The 17,531-nt window shown below is 33.7% G+C and overlaps 2 protein-coding genes across 5 annotated transcripts; both read left to right on the forward strand.

Moving 5' to 3' along the window:
* The first annotated feature begins 944 nt into the window (after nt 1-944).
* On the forward strand, nt 945-6,564 carry RAP74 (transcription initiation factor IIF subunit alpha RAP74). 4 transcript variants are annotated; one of them, XM_039032115.2, is made up of 11 exons: nt 959-1,133; nt 1,254-1,525; nt 1,611-1,810; nt 1,902-2,140; nt 2,853-2,998; nt 3,178-3,554; nt 4,092-4,207; nt 4,740-4,874; nt 5,334-5,546; nt 5,661-5,858; nt 6,069-6,564. In XM_039032115.2, the coding sequence occupies exons 4-11, from the start codon at nt 2,039-2,041 to the stop codon at nt 6,165-6,167; spliced, it is 1,386 nt and encodes a 461-aa protein (XP_038888043.1). In that variant the 5' UTR covers nt 959-1,133; nt 1,254-1,525; nt 1,611-1,810; nt 1,902-2,038; the 3' UTR covers nt 6,168-6,564. The 4 variants fall into 4 exon arrangements, with proteins under 4 accessions (XP_038888042.1, XP_038888043.1, XP_090169789.1 ...); XM_090313663.1 differs by having other exon boundaries at nt 1,982-2,140; XM_039032114.2 differs by lacking the exon at nt 1,254-1,525 and having other exon boundaries at nt 945-1,133; nt 1,982-2,140.
* A 1,955-nt stretch (nt 6,565-8,519) lies between these two features.
* Nucleotides 8,520-17,317, forward strand: LOC120078711 (uncharacterized). Its single transcript, XM_090313958.1, is given in 4 exon segments — nt 8,520-8,916; nt 15,214-15,757; nt 15,844-15,890; nt 15,893-17,317. Coding segments are annotated over 4 exon segments (1,170 nt in total). The 3' UTR covers nt 16,075-17,317.
* The last annotated feature ends 214 nt before the right edge of the window (nt 17,318-17,531 follow it).

Consider the following 17,531-nt stretch of genomic DNA (forward strand, 5'->3'; position numbering starts at 1 on the left):
AAACTTGTTTCGTGGAGTTGAACTTGAGTTGGTGTTGATGTTGAGGTTGATTTGATGCGATGTTGTTCGATCTTGATCCTCTGATTCTCTCTCGGTTGGATGAATGTGCTTGACTTGAAGAAGAAAAGCACTTGAAGTAGAAGTCTTGGAGTCTTGGAAAAGTTTTTGTGTCTTCAAAGGTCTTCTGTCTTCAAGGATTGCAGCTTGAGAAGTCTTGAGAGTCTTCTGCTTGTTGATTATAGAAAATGCTGACCTAGAACTTCTTTATTTATAGAGTTCTCAGGTGAGCTTCATGAACTTGGACTTGGTTGACCCATGAGCCTTACTCTTGGGCCCAATTAGTTGGATTTGGGTTTGATTTGAAAATTCAACATGTTTTTGGGTTTAGAGACTTTAATCCAAATAATAATAATATTAAATTGGACCAAGTTAATTTTATCCAATTCAATTGTCATGATGAAACCACGTGGCATTAGATTTGTCTTCAACTTCAATTTGGGGCACATGTCAACTCCTAATTGGTCATAAATTTGACTATTTCGGAATTACATCATTAATTTAGCAAATGACGTGGTGGTTCGTGGTTGGTTCAAAATTTCTCCCGCTAACTATTTTGTTTTTTAAAATTAAGCCTATGGACATTACTTCCCCCTCCAAATTTCTTCACTTTGTTATCCACTTTTCACTAATGGTTTAAAAAACTAAGTTAAATTTATTTTAAGAATAAAAAAAATAGCTTTCAAACAATTATTTTTGTTTTTGGAATTTGGCTAAGAATTTAATAATCATACTCAAGAAAGATGCAAATTATTGTAGAGAAATATGGATGAAATATGTTTAATTTTAAAAAATTAAAAACAAAATGGTTATCAAAGGTTGAAATAACTACCAAAGGGACTTAATTTATACCATTTAAAATTGAAGAGTATAAATTGATATTTGTTGATAAAAATAAAACAAAGAAAGCCCTAAATGTCATCTTGATCTTCCTGCCTTTTCCCATCTTCTAAGGTTTCAACCACTCTCTCTCTCTCCTTGATCTCAGCTTTTCTCACCTCCACGCAGCTACCACCTTCTCCGGCCTACCGCTCCGCCTCCGCCCTCCTCCACGCCGGCCGTCGCGAGCAGCAAAGGTAAAGTCTCTATAACTTTTCGGTTTCTTTCTCCCTCTCACTCGCGTCTTCTCACTCCCACACCTGCTACGCCGCGGCCCATCGATTGACCTTTGTCGTTCTCGACGAATTCACCCTCAGCCGGATCCGTGACTACGACACGAGATTCAGCAGCGAACGTCTTCTTCAGCGTTTTTACCTGCGCTTGCGAACGCTGCACCAACAGCAATTTCCGGCGACAGTACAACACGTGTTTTGTGTTCGAATTGGTGACCCTAGAAAGACAATCCTAACACAAAATAGTCTCCAATCAGATGGTATCACTTGTTAGGGTTTAGCACAAAATATGTGGAGGATCGTTTTCAATAACTGATTGCCTTAGCAACCAAACGTAGGGGAGAGTCTGTTGTCTGGTGAGAATAGCAAGCCGCCCAAAGACATAGATATAAAAATATGGGATTCTGTGGTGATTTATGTTTTTGTTTTTGGGTGTTGTAGATTTTTGTGGCTGAATTAAGGGGTGGGAGATGTCGTTCGATCTGATGCTGAAGCCGTCGTGCAGTGGATGTGGATCCACGACGGAGTTGTATGGAAGCAATTGCAAGCACATGACGTTGTGCTTGACCTGTGGCAAAACTATGGCTGAGAACAAGGGCAAATGTTATGACTGTGGGGCTACTGTAACTCGCTTAATAAGAGTTCGTTCTTCACCTGTCTTTCTTAAAGAGCATGATGATTTGAATGTGTTAAACTTGTACTTATGTGATTAGGGCTTCTTATTTATGACAGATTTAAGAATTTTCATAATAGCGTGGATTGAGTACTGTCTGCCTTCTCTTTCTGAGAGTGCATGATGAACTATATTTTAGGAATACAATGTTCGAGCAAGTGCAAGTAGCGACAAGAACTACTTCATTGGTAGGTTCATGAGCGGGCTGCCGAACTTTTCGAAGAAGAGAAATGCTGAGAATAAATGGTCTCTTTACAAGGATGGTCTACAAGGGCGCCAACTTACAGATGCCCTTCGGGTAATTAGTTGACTTCAATTTTGCTTCCTTTATTAAATTTGTCTTGGATAATTGATTGTTTTGGAAGCTTAGATTAGATACTGGTGACTGGATATCTAATTTTCTTTTTAGAAGTTATAACTGTTGAGAGTAACGAGGGAAAAAGTAATTGATGCTACCCTTCAGCAAAATGAAAAGGGAACGCACATGCTTTAATGCAGATGAATGGTCCGGTCCCTTGGAGTCTCGTACACTTTTTTTTGTCACTTCTTGGGCTTTCTGCCACAGCAGAGTTTATAAAGTTATACTCTTTGTATTAGTTTGAACTTTTCTATTTTCTTACGAGTTATATATAAGTTGGACTATGCAATTATATATTTTGTGTTGAATATTGTTTTTTGAAGAGGTATTGTAATTAAAGTGTGGGGTGGGGGAATCGAATCTCAAACCACGAGGTTGATGGTATGAACATTATGTCAGTTGAGTTATGCTTTTGTTGGCTTTGTGTTAACCATAACTCAGCTTTGACCTTGGAGATGCATTTGGTTAATATCTTGTTGCATTTATTTTTTTATTGTTTCTCTTCAAGTTAGTTGTTTTGTGGCTTATTGCTTACCTTTATTTATTTATTTTCTTTCTTTCTTTCTTTCTTTTTTTTTTTTTTTTAAAAGGAAATGGTTATTTGCACTCTTGTTCTGCTTGACCTTGATTACTTATTATTCTGTTAACATAGGAAAAATACAAGAATAGACCCTGGCTCTTGGAAGATGAAACGGGCCAATTTCAATTCCAAGGTCATCTTGAGGGCTCACAATCAGCAACATATTACTTGCTTGTATTGCAAGGAAAGGAATTTACTGCCATTCCTGCAGGTTCTTGGTATGGTTTATCTTTGAGTTAGTTTGCCAAGAATCAAGTTATGGTCCTTTATTTGTTTGGCATAGTCTTCTTCATACATGGTTATTACATGTTCCTATTCTCGAAGGCTTCTATATTGTCCAGATGAAAATTTTAAAGTCACTCATGGTGGTAGCAGAATGACTGACCTCAATTTTCAGGTACAACTTCAACAAAGTGGCACAGTATAAGCAACTTACATTGGAGGAGGCCGAAGAAAAAATGAAGAATCGAAAGAAGACAGCAGATGGATATGAAAGATGGATGATGAAAGCTGCAAGTAATGGTCCTGCTGCATTTGGTGAAGTTGAGAAGTTTGATGACAAAGAAGGTGTTGGTACTAGTGGTAGGGGACGGAGAAAACCTACTGGTGATGAGAATGAAGGCAATGTCTCGGATAGGGGAGAAGAAGACGAAGAAGAAGAGGCACAAAGAAAGAACAGATTGGGACTCAATAAAAAGGGTGGTGGCGATGATGATGATGAGGAAGGTCCTAGGGGTGGTGACCATGACTTGGATGATGATGATATTGAGAAAGGTTAAATCTTTTCCCTTTAGAAAACAAATATTTTTGGGTCAAGTGCTTTACCACGCCATTGTCATCTCTATAGAGCGTCACTTGCCATGTGTTGATTGTTTACGGGCTAGGCCATCACCATCATATGGGAACCAAATGCATCAAATGAGTGGTTTTGATTTGGGAATAGCATTAGATTAGCAAGCGTTAACCGTTATGGGTTGGCCTAGTGGTAAATAAATGACTTGAGTTTGAAAAAGGGGTAATAGGGAATATGTTCAATCTATGGTGGCCATTTGTTGATTGTTTACGGGCTAGGCCATCACCATCATATGGGAACCAAATGCATCAAATGAATGGTTTAGATTTGGGGATAGCATTAGATTAGCAATGCTTTTGTTCTTGAGGAAGATTCAAATTTTCACTAGGCTTTTTTAATAATGTGTTTGGCAAGGAAACACTTTCTTGTATCCATGCATGTGAAATTGGGCTATTAATTCATTTGATGAGCATTGAGGCATTGTTCCTCTATGTTAACCTGTCTGTCCAACTTTCTAGGAGACGATTGGGAGCACGAAGAGATTTTTACTGATGACGATGAAACTACTGCTCCGGATCGTGAAGAAAGGGAGGATTTAGCCCCCGAAGTTCCTGCACCTCCAGAAATCAAGCAGGTTGGCTAGCCCTTTGGAAAAGAAAAACTTTCACTGATACATATCACTTCATCCATTTACTAGAAACAATTCTATATATTTAACAGTGGAAGTAACTGGATATATTTTTCTCCAAAGGTTTTGGAAAAGGTGGTAAGAAATGAAAGATTAGAATGTTTTGTAAAAAGAAAAAGAAAAATGAAAAGAAAAGACAAGCTAATGCAGGATGGGTGATGGAAAATAGGAAAGGTGGAGAGGAGATTATGAATGACCATGATTTTGTTTCTGAAAGTAGTCCACCATCCCTCTGAGTCTGTCCACCAGTTACATGCAGATACGTATGGGGTGTGATTAAATAAAAACAGTGTATTGATATCTGTTGACCTTTAAAATCACCTCGAATTCTGGTTGACAATTTGGATTGTCTGAAGCTTTCTTTTGAATATATAGTGTAGCCTTTCAAGTAAAAAAAATATCACATATCAGATACGAATGGCTTGTTGGTAGTATGACTAAGCTTACTAGTTCAGTAAATTATTGTCTCACTTTGCAGGACGAAGACGATGAGGATGAAGAAAATGAAGGGGAGGGGGGGCTGAGCAAATCTGGGAAAGAGTTGAAGAAACTGCTTAGGCGTACTGGGGGGCTTAATGATTCAGATGGAGAGGATGATGACGATGATGACGATGTAAGAGGCTCTTGTCATTTCTCGACTAACTGCATGATCCAAGATTTTAAATTATAGTGACCTACGAGCAGTCTTTTGAATGGATTTTGTATGAAGTGCATATGCAGTCTGAAGAAACATTTTTTGAATGTGTTATGCTGTTTGCAAATGCCTTTTTTTGTATATAGTAGATGACAGAATCTTGAGCAAAGGATGTCATTAGCGAACCACCATCTTGGGTTGGCCTAGTAATAAGGCTATGTAAATGATAAAAGGCTAGAGAGGTTGAATTCAAGCTGTACTGGCTACTATTTAGAATTTAATATTTTACGAGTTGCTTTATCAACCGAACGTAGTGGAATCAAACGGTTGTTCCATGAAAATAGTCAGTGCCCCCACCCATTTACATATAACTCTGCTTATTGTGATACTGTCTACATTTTTATCCTATTAAGTGGTTTGTACCTTTTATGTATTCAGGTGGATGAGGACACTGGTGGCACTCCCGTCTTACCTTCGAAGCAGAAGGATACAGTTAAAGAAGAAGCTGCAGCAAACAGTCCCTCAAAACCAACACCTTCTGGATCTGCTAAGGGGACCCCTTCAACTGCAAAGACGGCAAAGGGGAAAAGGAAAAATGGCGAGGATGTGAAACCATCCAGTGCACCTCCAAAGAAAATGAAAACAGAGACAGTATGTCATGACATCTCATGTTTTTAAGCGCTGAAAAATTACTTTTATTTGTATTAGAAGGATATGCGGCCAAGCTATTCTTTGTTGTAAACTAATGTTTCTTGGTATGTTCAGGAATCCAAGTCTACAGATGAAGTATCTACTTCTAAAAGTACAGCCTCAAAAGGTGCCCCGGCATTGGTCAAAACTGAACCAGCATCGCATTCTGGACCTGTTACTGAGGAAGAAATTAGGGCTGTCTTGCGGCAAAGGACACCTGTAACTACACAGGATCTTGTCGCAAAATTCAAAGCAAGATTACGAACTCCAGAGGTATTGTTGTTATGTCTTCATGGCACGTTTTTACATAAATTGTTCTTACTTTCGACTTTTTGGTTGAGAAGTGGGCAGTTTCAGGTGTTATTTCATTCGCCTTGCAATTGAAATGTGGCTAGCTTAAAACATGAAAAGATAATATTCAGGAACTTGATGAACCATGAACATCGACAATTCTCTGATGCCTTATAATATCACATTATGCAGGACAAGAATGCTTTTGCTGAAATCCTTAGGAGAATTTCAAGGATTCAAAAGACAAATGGGGGACCGAGTTACGTGGTATTGAGAAAACCTGAAGACTAGAAGAATTAAGTTAATGTTTCATCTTTGTGATGTAGCTGATTCATGATTCCTTACTGGTTGGTGTGTTATGGCTGTCGAATACAATGTTTGTGTTGAAACTCTACACTGCAAAAGCTTAAGGGGCCTCCTCGTTCACATGTGATGAACTCGATATGTTACACTTTTATCTAGGCAAAGGCAAAGGATAAATTTGTGGCTTTGAAAGAGGCATTTGCTGTTGGAATTTTAAGTTGTAAGAGATATAGGTATACGTTGAGAAAGAAACCAAAAAATCTTCAGACCCTTTTGTCATATTGATTGTCATATTAATTTTGGCATTTTCTCAAAGACGTTTCTAAAATAATGCATGGAGTAAAGTAATGTTAAAATAAATAGAGTGCTCTTGGTTTTGTTGGAAGTGTTTGGTGAAGAAATTTTATATAAAATATGTTCCCTATCTTATTCACGTGGTTTGATTTTAGTTTATGGTGAGGATTAACGTAAGTATGATGGGCAAATCATTTTGGTTGCAAAATCTAATGTAATGTTATATTTGTCCATAAATGTAATTTGTTATAATCCAAAGTTTCATAGGTGAAATTACAAGCTTCTTTTGTGTAATAGGTTTTAGAATTTTTAATAGGTTAAATTTTTAATTTTGCTTCAAGTTGTAACTTTGTGTCTAATATATGAAATTAAATTCGTGTCTAATAAGACTCTAATCTTTCATGTTTTATACAATATATGAGTGAATTTGAAGAAAAAGTTGAAAAATCTATTACATACGAAATTGAAAGTTTAAAGATCTAATAGACATTAAGTTGAAAGTCTAAGAACTCATTGGATATCTAGAGATCTATCCATACGAATGTAAAAGTAACTTCAGAGATAAATTAATATCTTGACTAATATCATATTACAAAGCTTTACGTGGCCACTAAGGCCACTAAGAAGACAGAGAAGATCAAAACATTTAAAGAAGTTCAAAAGTACAAGACACAAATCTTGTGTTTATGAATGAAGTTTGAATGTTTAGTGTTGAAATCTTGGTTTAGTTGTTGAGTTCTATAATATTGAAGTGAAGAGAGAGAAAGAGAAAGACACGTGTAAGAATAAGATAGGAGAAAGAAGGGGAAAAAAGGAGTAATGTCCTATTGGAGGAATGATATGGGAGGTTGATATCTGCAATATGAGCATGCAAGGAATGGGAGAAAAGTGACAAAGTTGCATCAGATTGGCGGTGGGGAACACACCCATTGCCCTTTTTTACTCCCATAACCATTTATAGAAAAACCCCAATAATTAAAAAAAAAAAAAAAACACTTCACATCAAAATCAGCCCTGTTTTCGATAATCGGGAATTGGAACTTTGCATTAGGACACCCACGCTTGAACCCAAGATAGGTCAAAAGAATTTCTAAAGGTTCGAACTTGAGACTTCTAAGCCAATATGACCAAGAGCGTTATTCACTCAATGAACCAAAAAGGCTGGCTTAATACTATGAACACAAAACAACTTACTCCTCACTTGCGTACCCAAGTTGAGTGTTTTGAACCACTGACTAAAAACAAAATGCTTACAAAAATTGCATGTTCATAATTTTATTTTCTTGATAACGGGGAATCAAAACTTTGCACTAGGGGCACCTGCGCTTGAATCCAATATAGGTAAAAAATTTACTAAAGGTTCGAACTTGAGACTTGTAAGTTAATATGACCAAGAGAGCCAAGCCGTCTTTCAGTGAACCAACATGGTTGGCTTAATACTATGAACATAAAACAACTTACTCTTAGTTGCAGACCCAAGTTGAGTGTTTTGAGCCACTGACTAAAAACAAACAAATCTGACTTCTTTCTCTCTTTTGCCAAATCTAACTGATATATAGATTTTTATATATATATATATATATATATGTATCACATAACTTTATCTTCAAAATCCCATCTCTCTTTTTTTGTTTTTAAGAGAGCTAAGTTTGGAATCAAAAGAGAGACAGAGAGGCAATGGAGGGATTGGGAAATGGAATCTCTGTCTCTCTCTCTTATCTCTTCTGTTCCCAAGCCCATGCATCCATCTTTGCCACCAAAGCACTTCAATTAATAATTATTTTGCAAGAGAGGAAAGCACTTGTTTGCACATTTTCCAACTCTCTTTTTAGAATTTACCTTCTGAACTCTTTTTTTTATCCCCCCCCCCATTTTTTTTGTTCAGCAAAAAAGTCAGCTCCCCATAACTTAAAACCTCTCCTTCTCTAGCTCTCTCTTGCTGCAACCTTCTTATACTCAACAAAAACTTCCCATTTCCCTTTATTCTCTCACTTCTTTTCTTTCAAAGGTTTCTTCTAAAATTCCTTTCTTTTTGTTTCAGCCAATATGGAATATGAAGAGAAGCTTTCTCAAGTAGCTGAAACCAACAACAATATTGTTGAAATGGAAGAAACCCCAACAAGAGTTTTCCCCTGTTTGTTCTGTTCAAGAAAATTCCAAAGCTCTCAAGCTTTAGGAGGCCATCAAAATGCTCATAAGAAAGAGAGGACTGCTGCGAGAAAGGCGAAGCGAATATCAGATTACTCGACCAATTTCTCGTCGCCACCGTCGCCGTTCCCGGCCCCGCCGTCATTGGTTTTTCCAGCTAGCCATCAGCAACATCATCCAGGACTATTGCCACAGCCAGTTTACATTGCTACTCATGGGACTAATCTTCATTGTTTTCCCAATAACCAACAACTGTTGTATGAAAACATGGTTTATTGTGGTGGGGTTTGTACAAGTAATAGATATCATCAATGTGGGGCAGATGAAGAAAATTTGTTGAATTGGGAGAGAAGTATAAAGAAGGATCTTAGTAGGATAAATCATGATAAGGAAAAAGAACAAAAACTTGATCTTTCTCTCCATTTATAGAAGCCTTTGAGTTTACAAAGCCTTGTAGTGGGAGTAAGCATTTTTTTTTTCCTTTCTTTTTTTCCCCCTCATTAGAGTTGGATTTTACAAAGTTTTGATGATGAATAATCAAGTAGTTCTTTTTCTCTACTATATTATGTTGGTTATATTTTTGGAGGCATTTTAAAAAATTTTCATTGTTCCTAAGTTTCTTCATAACTTGTCGAACAGTTCAATGCTCAAAACATACATTTTGTCCCTATGTTTTGGCTTTGGTAGGTAAGCTGATTCCTATTGTCACATCACATCAATTAAGTCAAAATTTATCTAATTAATATATTATAAAAATGTACTAGGATTTAATGAATAGTATTAAAGGCTCTAGTAAAAAAAAAAAAGAAAAAAGAAATATATCTTTCTATTTCCTAGGTTTGGAGTCTATTATCCATTTCGTCTCTAAATTTTAAAATACTATATATTTTAGTTCGTTTTCAACTTGGTTTTAATTTAGTTTTTAAGTTTCAAAATGTTATAATTTTAATATAGAGATTTGAGTTTAATTTCAATTGAATTACTTGGTTTCAAGATTCACACTTTTCCTCAATTTTTCATTAAATACTTTCAATTATTGACATTAATGACTATTAATTAATTTAAATTATTGGGAAGAAAATTTAAAATTTAAAATTTTATTAATGAAACATAATGGATTATAACTATCTTAATTCTTTTAAATTAATTAATAGACATTAACATTAAAGACAGTGAGTATTTAGTGAAAAACCAAGATTAAAAGTGTAAATCTTAAAATCTAGAGATCAAATTGAATACAAAACTCAGATTTCATGGATAAAATTGTAATATTTTGAAACATTTTGAAACCTAGAGAGTAAATTGAAATCAAACTCAAAACTTGAAGATCAAGGAGTTGTTTGGCCCCCTAAGTTGAGTTGGGGTGAGTGGGCAACTCACCTACTCTTTGGCCCATCGGTAAAGGAAAATGTGGGTTTAGCAATTGAAGGGATTTGAATCCCCGTGGAAGTGTGTGATTACTTTCTTTGATTTCCTGAAACAATAAAAATATAAAAACTAAAAGAAGAAAATTAAATATCATACCTTTACCGATCTATAATTGCAGCAAAAACTTCTACTCGAATCGGTAATCTTCTCCTTGAAATTTTCTTTTTCTACAAGGCTACAATGACTGTGGCAAGGATCCATTTTGTGAGAACCGCTCTAAAAAGATGAGGGGGAATGAGGAAGGAAAGTTTTCAGAGAATTCTTCCCTAAAAATTGGGAGAATTTTTCTTGGGAGAAATCTCTATAGCTTACCGTTTTATCTTCTCTCAAATCGCCATCATCCTCTCACGCGCTTTCTAATTCCCCTAATTTATTCCTCTCACGCACTTCAATAATGTCTTTCTCTCTCTCACGCATCTCTTCACATTAGTCCTCTTATCTATCTCGTCTTCTCTCTTCTTTCACTCGTCTGGTTCGTCCTGCTTCATCTCTCTGTTTCTTTTCTTCATATTTCTTACTGTCTCTTGCTCGTTTGGGATGTTGATTATGTTTTTTTTTCTCTTGCTGTCCATTAATAATCTCTCTTTTCACTTGTTTGTCTGCTTCTCTAGGGCAATGTTTATGTTTCTTTTTTCTTTTTGTTTGCTTTAGATATACTAGATATATATATATTTTTTTTAGATCTGAATATTTTTCTTCTTCTGTTTTTGTTCTTTCGTTTAGATCTACATTTTTGGAGTTACTTTTGTGTTCTTGAATCTGCCTTCTAGCATTTGGCCTCCTAATATTATATTATTCCTTGCATGTTAGATTTGTTATGAAATTTGCATGGTATATCTACTTTGGCCACAGTTTTCTGAAGTTTTTTTTTTTACTAATATTTTTCAATTTGGTAAGTAGCATTTGGTCCCCTAAGTTGAAATTATCAGTGAATATGCATGTTAGATCTATTGAGTCTTAGAGGTTTTTCATTCGACTTTTTGGTTTCGATTTCCTATGTAGGGTTCATGGTTTTTGCGTTTTTGTTATTTTTTCCCTTCTTTTACTCTGTGTTCATGCCTTTTGTTGGTTCAACCCATTGTTTTCCTTCCATTTTATTTTTTAGGTCTCTTCTTGTCACTTCAATAATAAATCATGTATCTTCCTTTGCTTTTTCCCGCTCTTCCCTCAACTTTAGTTTGCAATTAAATTCTTGGTAGGAGCTACTAACCATGTTATTTCAATCCACTCACAAAATGTTTGTTTTATATCCTTTTTCATAGGACGATGATGTAGTTCGTTTTTTAATGTCACTTATATTCCAAAATTCGTTTCAAATATATGAGTTGGATTGAAAATTTATGTTTTCTCACTTTATTTTCAGTTTATTGATTTTTTGATATTTGCTTCCGTTTTATGGATTGATGTATGATATTTTTTTATCCATCTTAATTACTTCATACATTGAAATTCATGTTGAATTCTAGAAATGTTTCTTATCTTGATTTTGTTTATTGGAGTTGGATTTCTTCATGAACCAAAACATATTTGAGACCCCTTTTATTTATTTATTATTTTTTTTTTGTGATATATTATGTTGTTTTTAATGCAATCATTCAATAATGTTTATGTTATTATTTTATGCACAACCACCCAATTGATACTAAGTTAACCCTACCTGGTTTAGGTAATACTACTGAGTTAATCCACTTTGGTTTGTGTTTAATGAATTCACTCTTTAAATTAATTGAGGTTAAATGCACCCAACATTCTTTACCAACCATTCCTTACTATCCTTCTATTTATATACGTGTTGTTCCTCCACTTATTCTTGAGAAATCTTCACTGCCTTCTCTCATAGACTATATTGGTGAGTCCCTATTCCTAACTTATCTTTGGTAACTTTTTTTGTTTTCCACTTGTGACTTCAATGTTTTTACATTCATATAAGGATGGTTCTTAAAAGAAACACTATGTTAGAAAAGGTATGTTTCATTCCATTCTTTTATAATAAATTAGCCCTTTCTGTGATGCAATTCCATATTTTTTTTTAGATCACATCTCTACCCTACCTCCATTTAGTCTTGATGATTCGACCTCTAATTCATTCCAAATCTAATCACAAGGTATGTTGTAGTATGTTTAATTTTAATTTTATTTGCATCTAGCTTCATTCTAATCAAACTATACTTTATTCGCATTCTTGTACGGTCCAGACTAATTGTACAATTCATTCAACAATTAGTTTAAGGTTTGTTAGTTTTACCTTCAGAGTAAATTTTTTATAATCCAAAATTTATTTAAATATTGGAAATAATTTGTGATGTATTGAGGATTATTCGTTGCTATACATTCATTTTTACATACATAGACATTATCGTGGAGATTAACATTCAAGTAGATTTTTTTTTTCATTATGAAACTGTTTTACATTTGTATTTCATGTGCTTTTAAGTTTGAGCGTACATGTACATTAATTATACTATCGAAGTATTGAAGATGAACATACAGTCCATTTTTTTTGTTTGTTTTTTCAAGAATGCTGTCTTTTCTTTTTTAATTTACAAAAGTAAACCAATAAAAATATGTTCAATTGGAAACAATGTGAAATGACATATTTCCAAATCTTGAAAGAAAAACAGGTTTTAAACTATTTTATTTGAAGTGTCAATTTAGACTTAATCATAAAAACTAATCATAAAGAATGTTTGAACAAAAAAATATGTTTGCGAAGAACGAGTTTGCATAAAAAAAAATCATTGCGTTGTATTAATGTAAAAAGTAAATAATCAAATGTTTGAAAAAAATAAATTTCACAGATGGGTAAAAAAATACGGGTTTGTTGTAGATTTGACAAAATAAATTTAAAAAATTAGATTTATAGACAAGATTTATTACTTTTGCAAAAATAGCAAAAAAAAAAAAGTTGAATTAAAAAAATAGAGTTTTCTAACTTAACTCAACTCAACTCAGTATCCTAAACATAGGCATTTCAACTCAACTTAACTCAACCACAAAAATAGATAATTTAACTCCACAGATAATTTGACTTTCTAAACAATAATTACCAACCTAACTCAACTCTATGTGCCCCTAAATGTGTAACGTTTTGAATCCTAGGGACCAAATGAATACCAAGCCCAAAATCTGGGGATCAAAAAGATATTTTTCCTATATCAATATTCTTTCAATAATTGTAATACTATTCGTGACTTTTTATAAATGGTTTAAAATTGGAGTTGAAGTTTGCCAGAATGTTAGACGGAAATCGATAATTGAAACGGTGCAACAGTGACTTGGAACGAACATTGTTGGAATGAACATTGTGACCCGATCATTGCCACCCATTCCAAGTTATCGAAAATCTCAATTTTCATCCAAAGATCTAATAGATTTTTGTTCCATGAATAGTTTTGAAATAATTTCTAAAAGAACAATGGACTGAACTGTATAGACACGTATATGGGTCATATTGGAGTTGGGCAAAATTTTCTATTTTGGTCCAACTTTAAACGGTTGAATCAAGAAAATGGATTGTGTTTGTATATCCAAAGATCCAATAGAAACTTACTCCAACTGCATTTTCCTTTCCCCCTAAATTATCAAACATTCCAAAGTTAAAAATTACATTGTCCCATGATTTGTTCCAGTAGGTTAGCAGTTTTTAATTGTCTCACCCATCAATTAAGTCAAAGTTTTCATGCATTAATCATAGTGTAAAAATATAAATGAAACCCTTTAACGCATCCATTTTCATTTTTTGAGTTCATCAAATGTGAAGATAAGGATTAGACGACTTTCAAATTCGAGAAAGATAATGTGACTTATGTTCGAGAATCAAATAAATAGTACTAAATAAATAATTTAAAAATGAGGATCAGATTGGAAACATTGAGAGGTTGGGCCAACAGTATATATTTTGCTTAAACCTTCAAGCTTGGAATCAAGAAAATTGGTTGGATTGTACCTCCAAAGATCTCATATCCCATTCGAGTGTATGGTTAAGAGGAAAGCCCATTCTATTTCAGTCTTTCGACTTGATTCATCTTCATTTTAGACTTTTTTTCGTGGAATTGGAGTGCATGACAGATTTTAGGATTTGGTTTTGAAAATTGGCAAAACAGACAAATAATAAGATTTATGACAACTCACATGATATGTACATAGACATGAATTTCCAAATCTTTGTTTTGCTCTTGTCTAGTTCATAGCTTTTATTATTAATGAAACTACGAAGCTTAAAATCATTAACAATGATGGGATTTGTATACAAGGTAATTGCCGATGTCTTAGTTCTCCACTTTTCCTCTAATGGATTCATTTGAAAAATTAAAAATAAATGCCTTCCTCAAAATAACCGCTCTTCCTAATTTTTCTCAGTAGTTATGGTTTCAGATTTAGTTATTAATTTAGATTTTGTTTAATCAATTTTTGAATTAATCTCACGAATTAAATATCCTAATTTTTCTACCAACTTTATTTTTTAAATATCCAAAACTATATCAAATTTCATTTTATCTAATCAAAATTTTCAAATTTTCAAATGTTTGAATTGTTTTTCATTATTTTATACATATTTTTAATAAATTAACCGGATATTTTCCCCTATTTTTGAAAGTTTAAAATGTTTTGCATATGTTATTAGATTCAATTATACATATTTCATATTTAATCACTATTTTATTTAAAGTTTTACCGTATTATATTATTTTAACGATTTGAAAAAAAGAATAACCATCACTATCGTAAAACAACTTTTTGTGTTGACACAAAGTGACTATTGATTTTTGGTTTCTTTTGGTTTTCTTCTCAATCTATTGTTTTTGCTATGACTTTAAACAAATTAGACTTCTTTTTTTACGGTCGATGGGATGAAAATTCTCATTACCATGATTTTCGAGCTTTTGAAGCGCATAATCCGTCAAATTCATCCTTCTAATAATTTGTGGAATTTCCCTCTGGTGAGTTAACTATATCTCATTTGACAATGTATCGGGTTGGTTCCGCCAATTCGAATCTCATTAGGATCGTTGTAGAGATATTTTGTCGTTGATGTTAGTTTTATTAGAATCCCCCCTTATATATAATGGTTGACCATATCTCATTTGTTGCCTCGAATACTGGAATTACATTGTATTTGAATAATGAATTAGCAGAAAATGATCATTCTTTCCAATCTCCTAAGGCAACATTGAAATCGATGATTTTCAAGATTTTGAGTCATTTCAATCTGACATTCCCATTAAAGTAGGTTCACTTTTCATGAGCAAGTCTGTATTGAAGAAAGCAGTTTATTTGCTTGCTCTTAAAAACAGTTTTGAACTTACTACTACTAGGTCAAACAAAACTTCATTTAAAATTCGTTGCAAGGATCTGTCTTGTAGTTGGTATCTAAGTGCATTTGTATATAAGGGGAGTGTTGTGTGGATGGTTCGAAAATTCATCTATATCCATCAATGTTCTATTGACATTGTTAAAGATGGTCATCAGCAAGCAACATTTTGGATTGTTGCTGAGTGTACAAAGTTCTTTTTTAAAATGAATGACAAAGTTCCATGTTGGCCTTGTGATGTTGTAAGCTATATGAGAAGATAACATGGTGTAAATATGAGTTATGATAAAGCTTGGAGCTGTCGTGAGATTGCTCTCCATTCCATCAGGGGAACTTCTGAGTCCTCATATGCTGTTTTATCAACATTTTCAACTGCACTAATTGAAAAAAAATCATGGTAGTTTTCTTGTTTATATTTAGTTTAAGCAATTATATATAGTTTATTGTCTTTTATAATCAGCCTGAATATTTATTCCTTACAAGAACATATACATCACAAGAATCTGATGATGAAGGTAGGTTTAAGTATTATTCATGGCCCTTGCTGCTTACATAGATGCATGGAAATTTTATTTTCCTATTATGTCTGTTGATGGTGCTAGTCTAAAAAATAAACTTTTAGGGACATTATCGTCTGCTTGCACACCTGATGACAATTCGCAGATTGTACCTCTTGCATTTGCTATTGTTGATTATGAGAATGATGCATCATGATCTTGTTTTTTCATAATCTTAAAGTTGTTTTTGGGGGTTCTAACGACCATGTTATTGTGTCTGATGGTCATAAAAGTATAGCCAAGGGTGTTAGTTCTTTCTATAATTTTGTTGAACATGGGTTGTGTGCATTTCATTTATATAAGAACCTTAAAAAGAATCATAAGTCCTGTCCATTTGAGGATACTTTCTATATGTGTGCAAGAGCATATACAATTGTGGAATTTGAGTATTACTTGAGGTAGTTGGACGGGCTTGCTTTGTCTGTTAGACTTAAATTAGAGGATGTTGGAAAATCCAAATGGGCTAGGGCATTTTGTCGAAGGAAAAGATATTCTTTGATATCAACCAATAAATCTAAATGTATGAATACAATTTTGAAAGACGTTGCGAATTACTTGTTATTGATCTATTTGACTATATCTGTAGTTTGGTTCAAAATGGTTTTACAAACGTCGTAGTCATTGGAGTTTCTAACGTTCAGAATTGTCCTCGTATATAGGGGGCATCACTCGATCAACCTTAAGTGACAGTAGGTCAATGGATGTAAGTGTTGTTTTATTTGTATAGTATATGTATAAAATTGAGCCTATTATTAATAGTTAACACTATAAGTTTATCGCCTTTTTTTTTTTTTTTTTTTTTTTTTTTTTTTTTTTTAGTTATACCCTACTAACCAGTATGAATTTGAAGTGCATGATCGCACCAACTAATTTGTTGTGAACATTCTAAATCATACTTGCTCATGTCGGCATTGGGACCTAGACATGATCCCGTGCTCTGAGCATGTATTGCATCGTCTCGTAGGAATCTTCAACTGCAATCATATACACATGATTTCTATCATGTTCCAATCTAGTTATGTTACACGGAAGGAAACGCGACCTATTGGTAATGTTGAACAATTTACCGCAATTCACGCCGTTGGCAATGATTCAGTTTTTCCTCCTAATGTCAAATGTCCGACTGGGAGACCTAAGAAAAAATAGTCATGTCTTGTTTAGAAAACAAAGCTAGAATTCATTGTAGTTGGTGTGGTAAGAAGGGTCATAATTGTAGGTCTTGTAAGGATTCCATACGTCATTAAATGCATTTATTAGTTTGTTCTTGAATAGTCTTATATTTTTGAGTATTATATTTCTTTCCTTAGCATTTTGTTTACCGTTCAAATATTATAGATATTATTTTATGAAAGATTTATTTAATGTTCAAAGTTACTGACTTTTATGAAAGGAAATGTCATTTGCATTGATATTGCGGTTTATTATCTAACTTACTGTTGGTTATAATTATACTCAATGTATATATACATCTAAGTAATATGATTGTATATGGAATTGAAAGTAAAATATTATCAACTTATGTTGGTTGTTCAGTCATTTGTATTATTGAGGATGAAGAATTGAGCTTAATGCTTTAGATTTATAGTGTGTTTGTGATTATTGAACTTTATGTAT

Source organism: Benincasa hispida, chromosome 5 (genome assembly GCF_027475165.1).
Source record: "Benincasa hispida cultivar pf3 chromosome 5, pf3_genome.v1.1, whole genome shotgun sequence".
Classification (NCBI taxonomy): domain Eukaryota; kingdom Viridiplantae; phylum Streptophyta; class Magnoliopsida; order Cucurbitales; family Cucurbitaceae; genus Benincasa; species Benincasa hispida.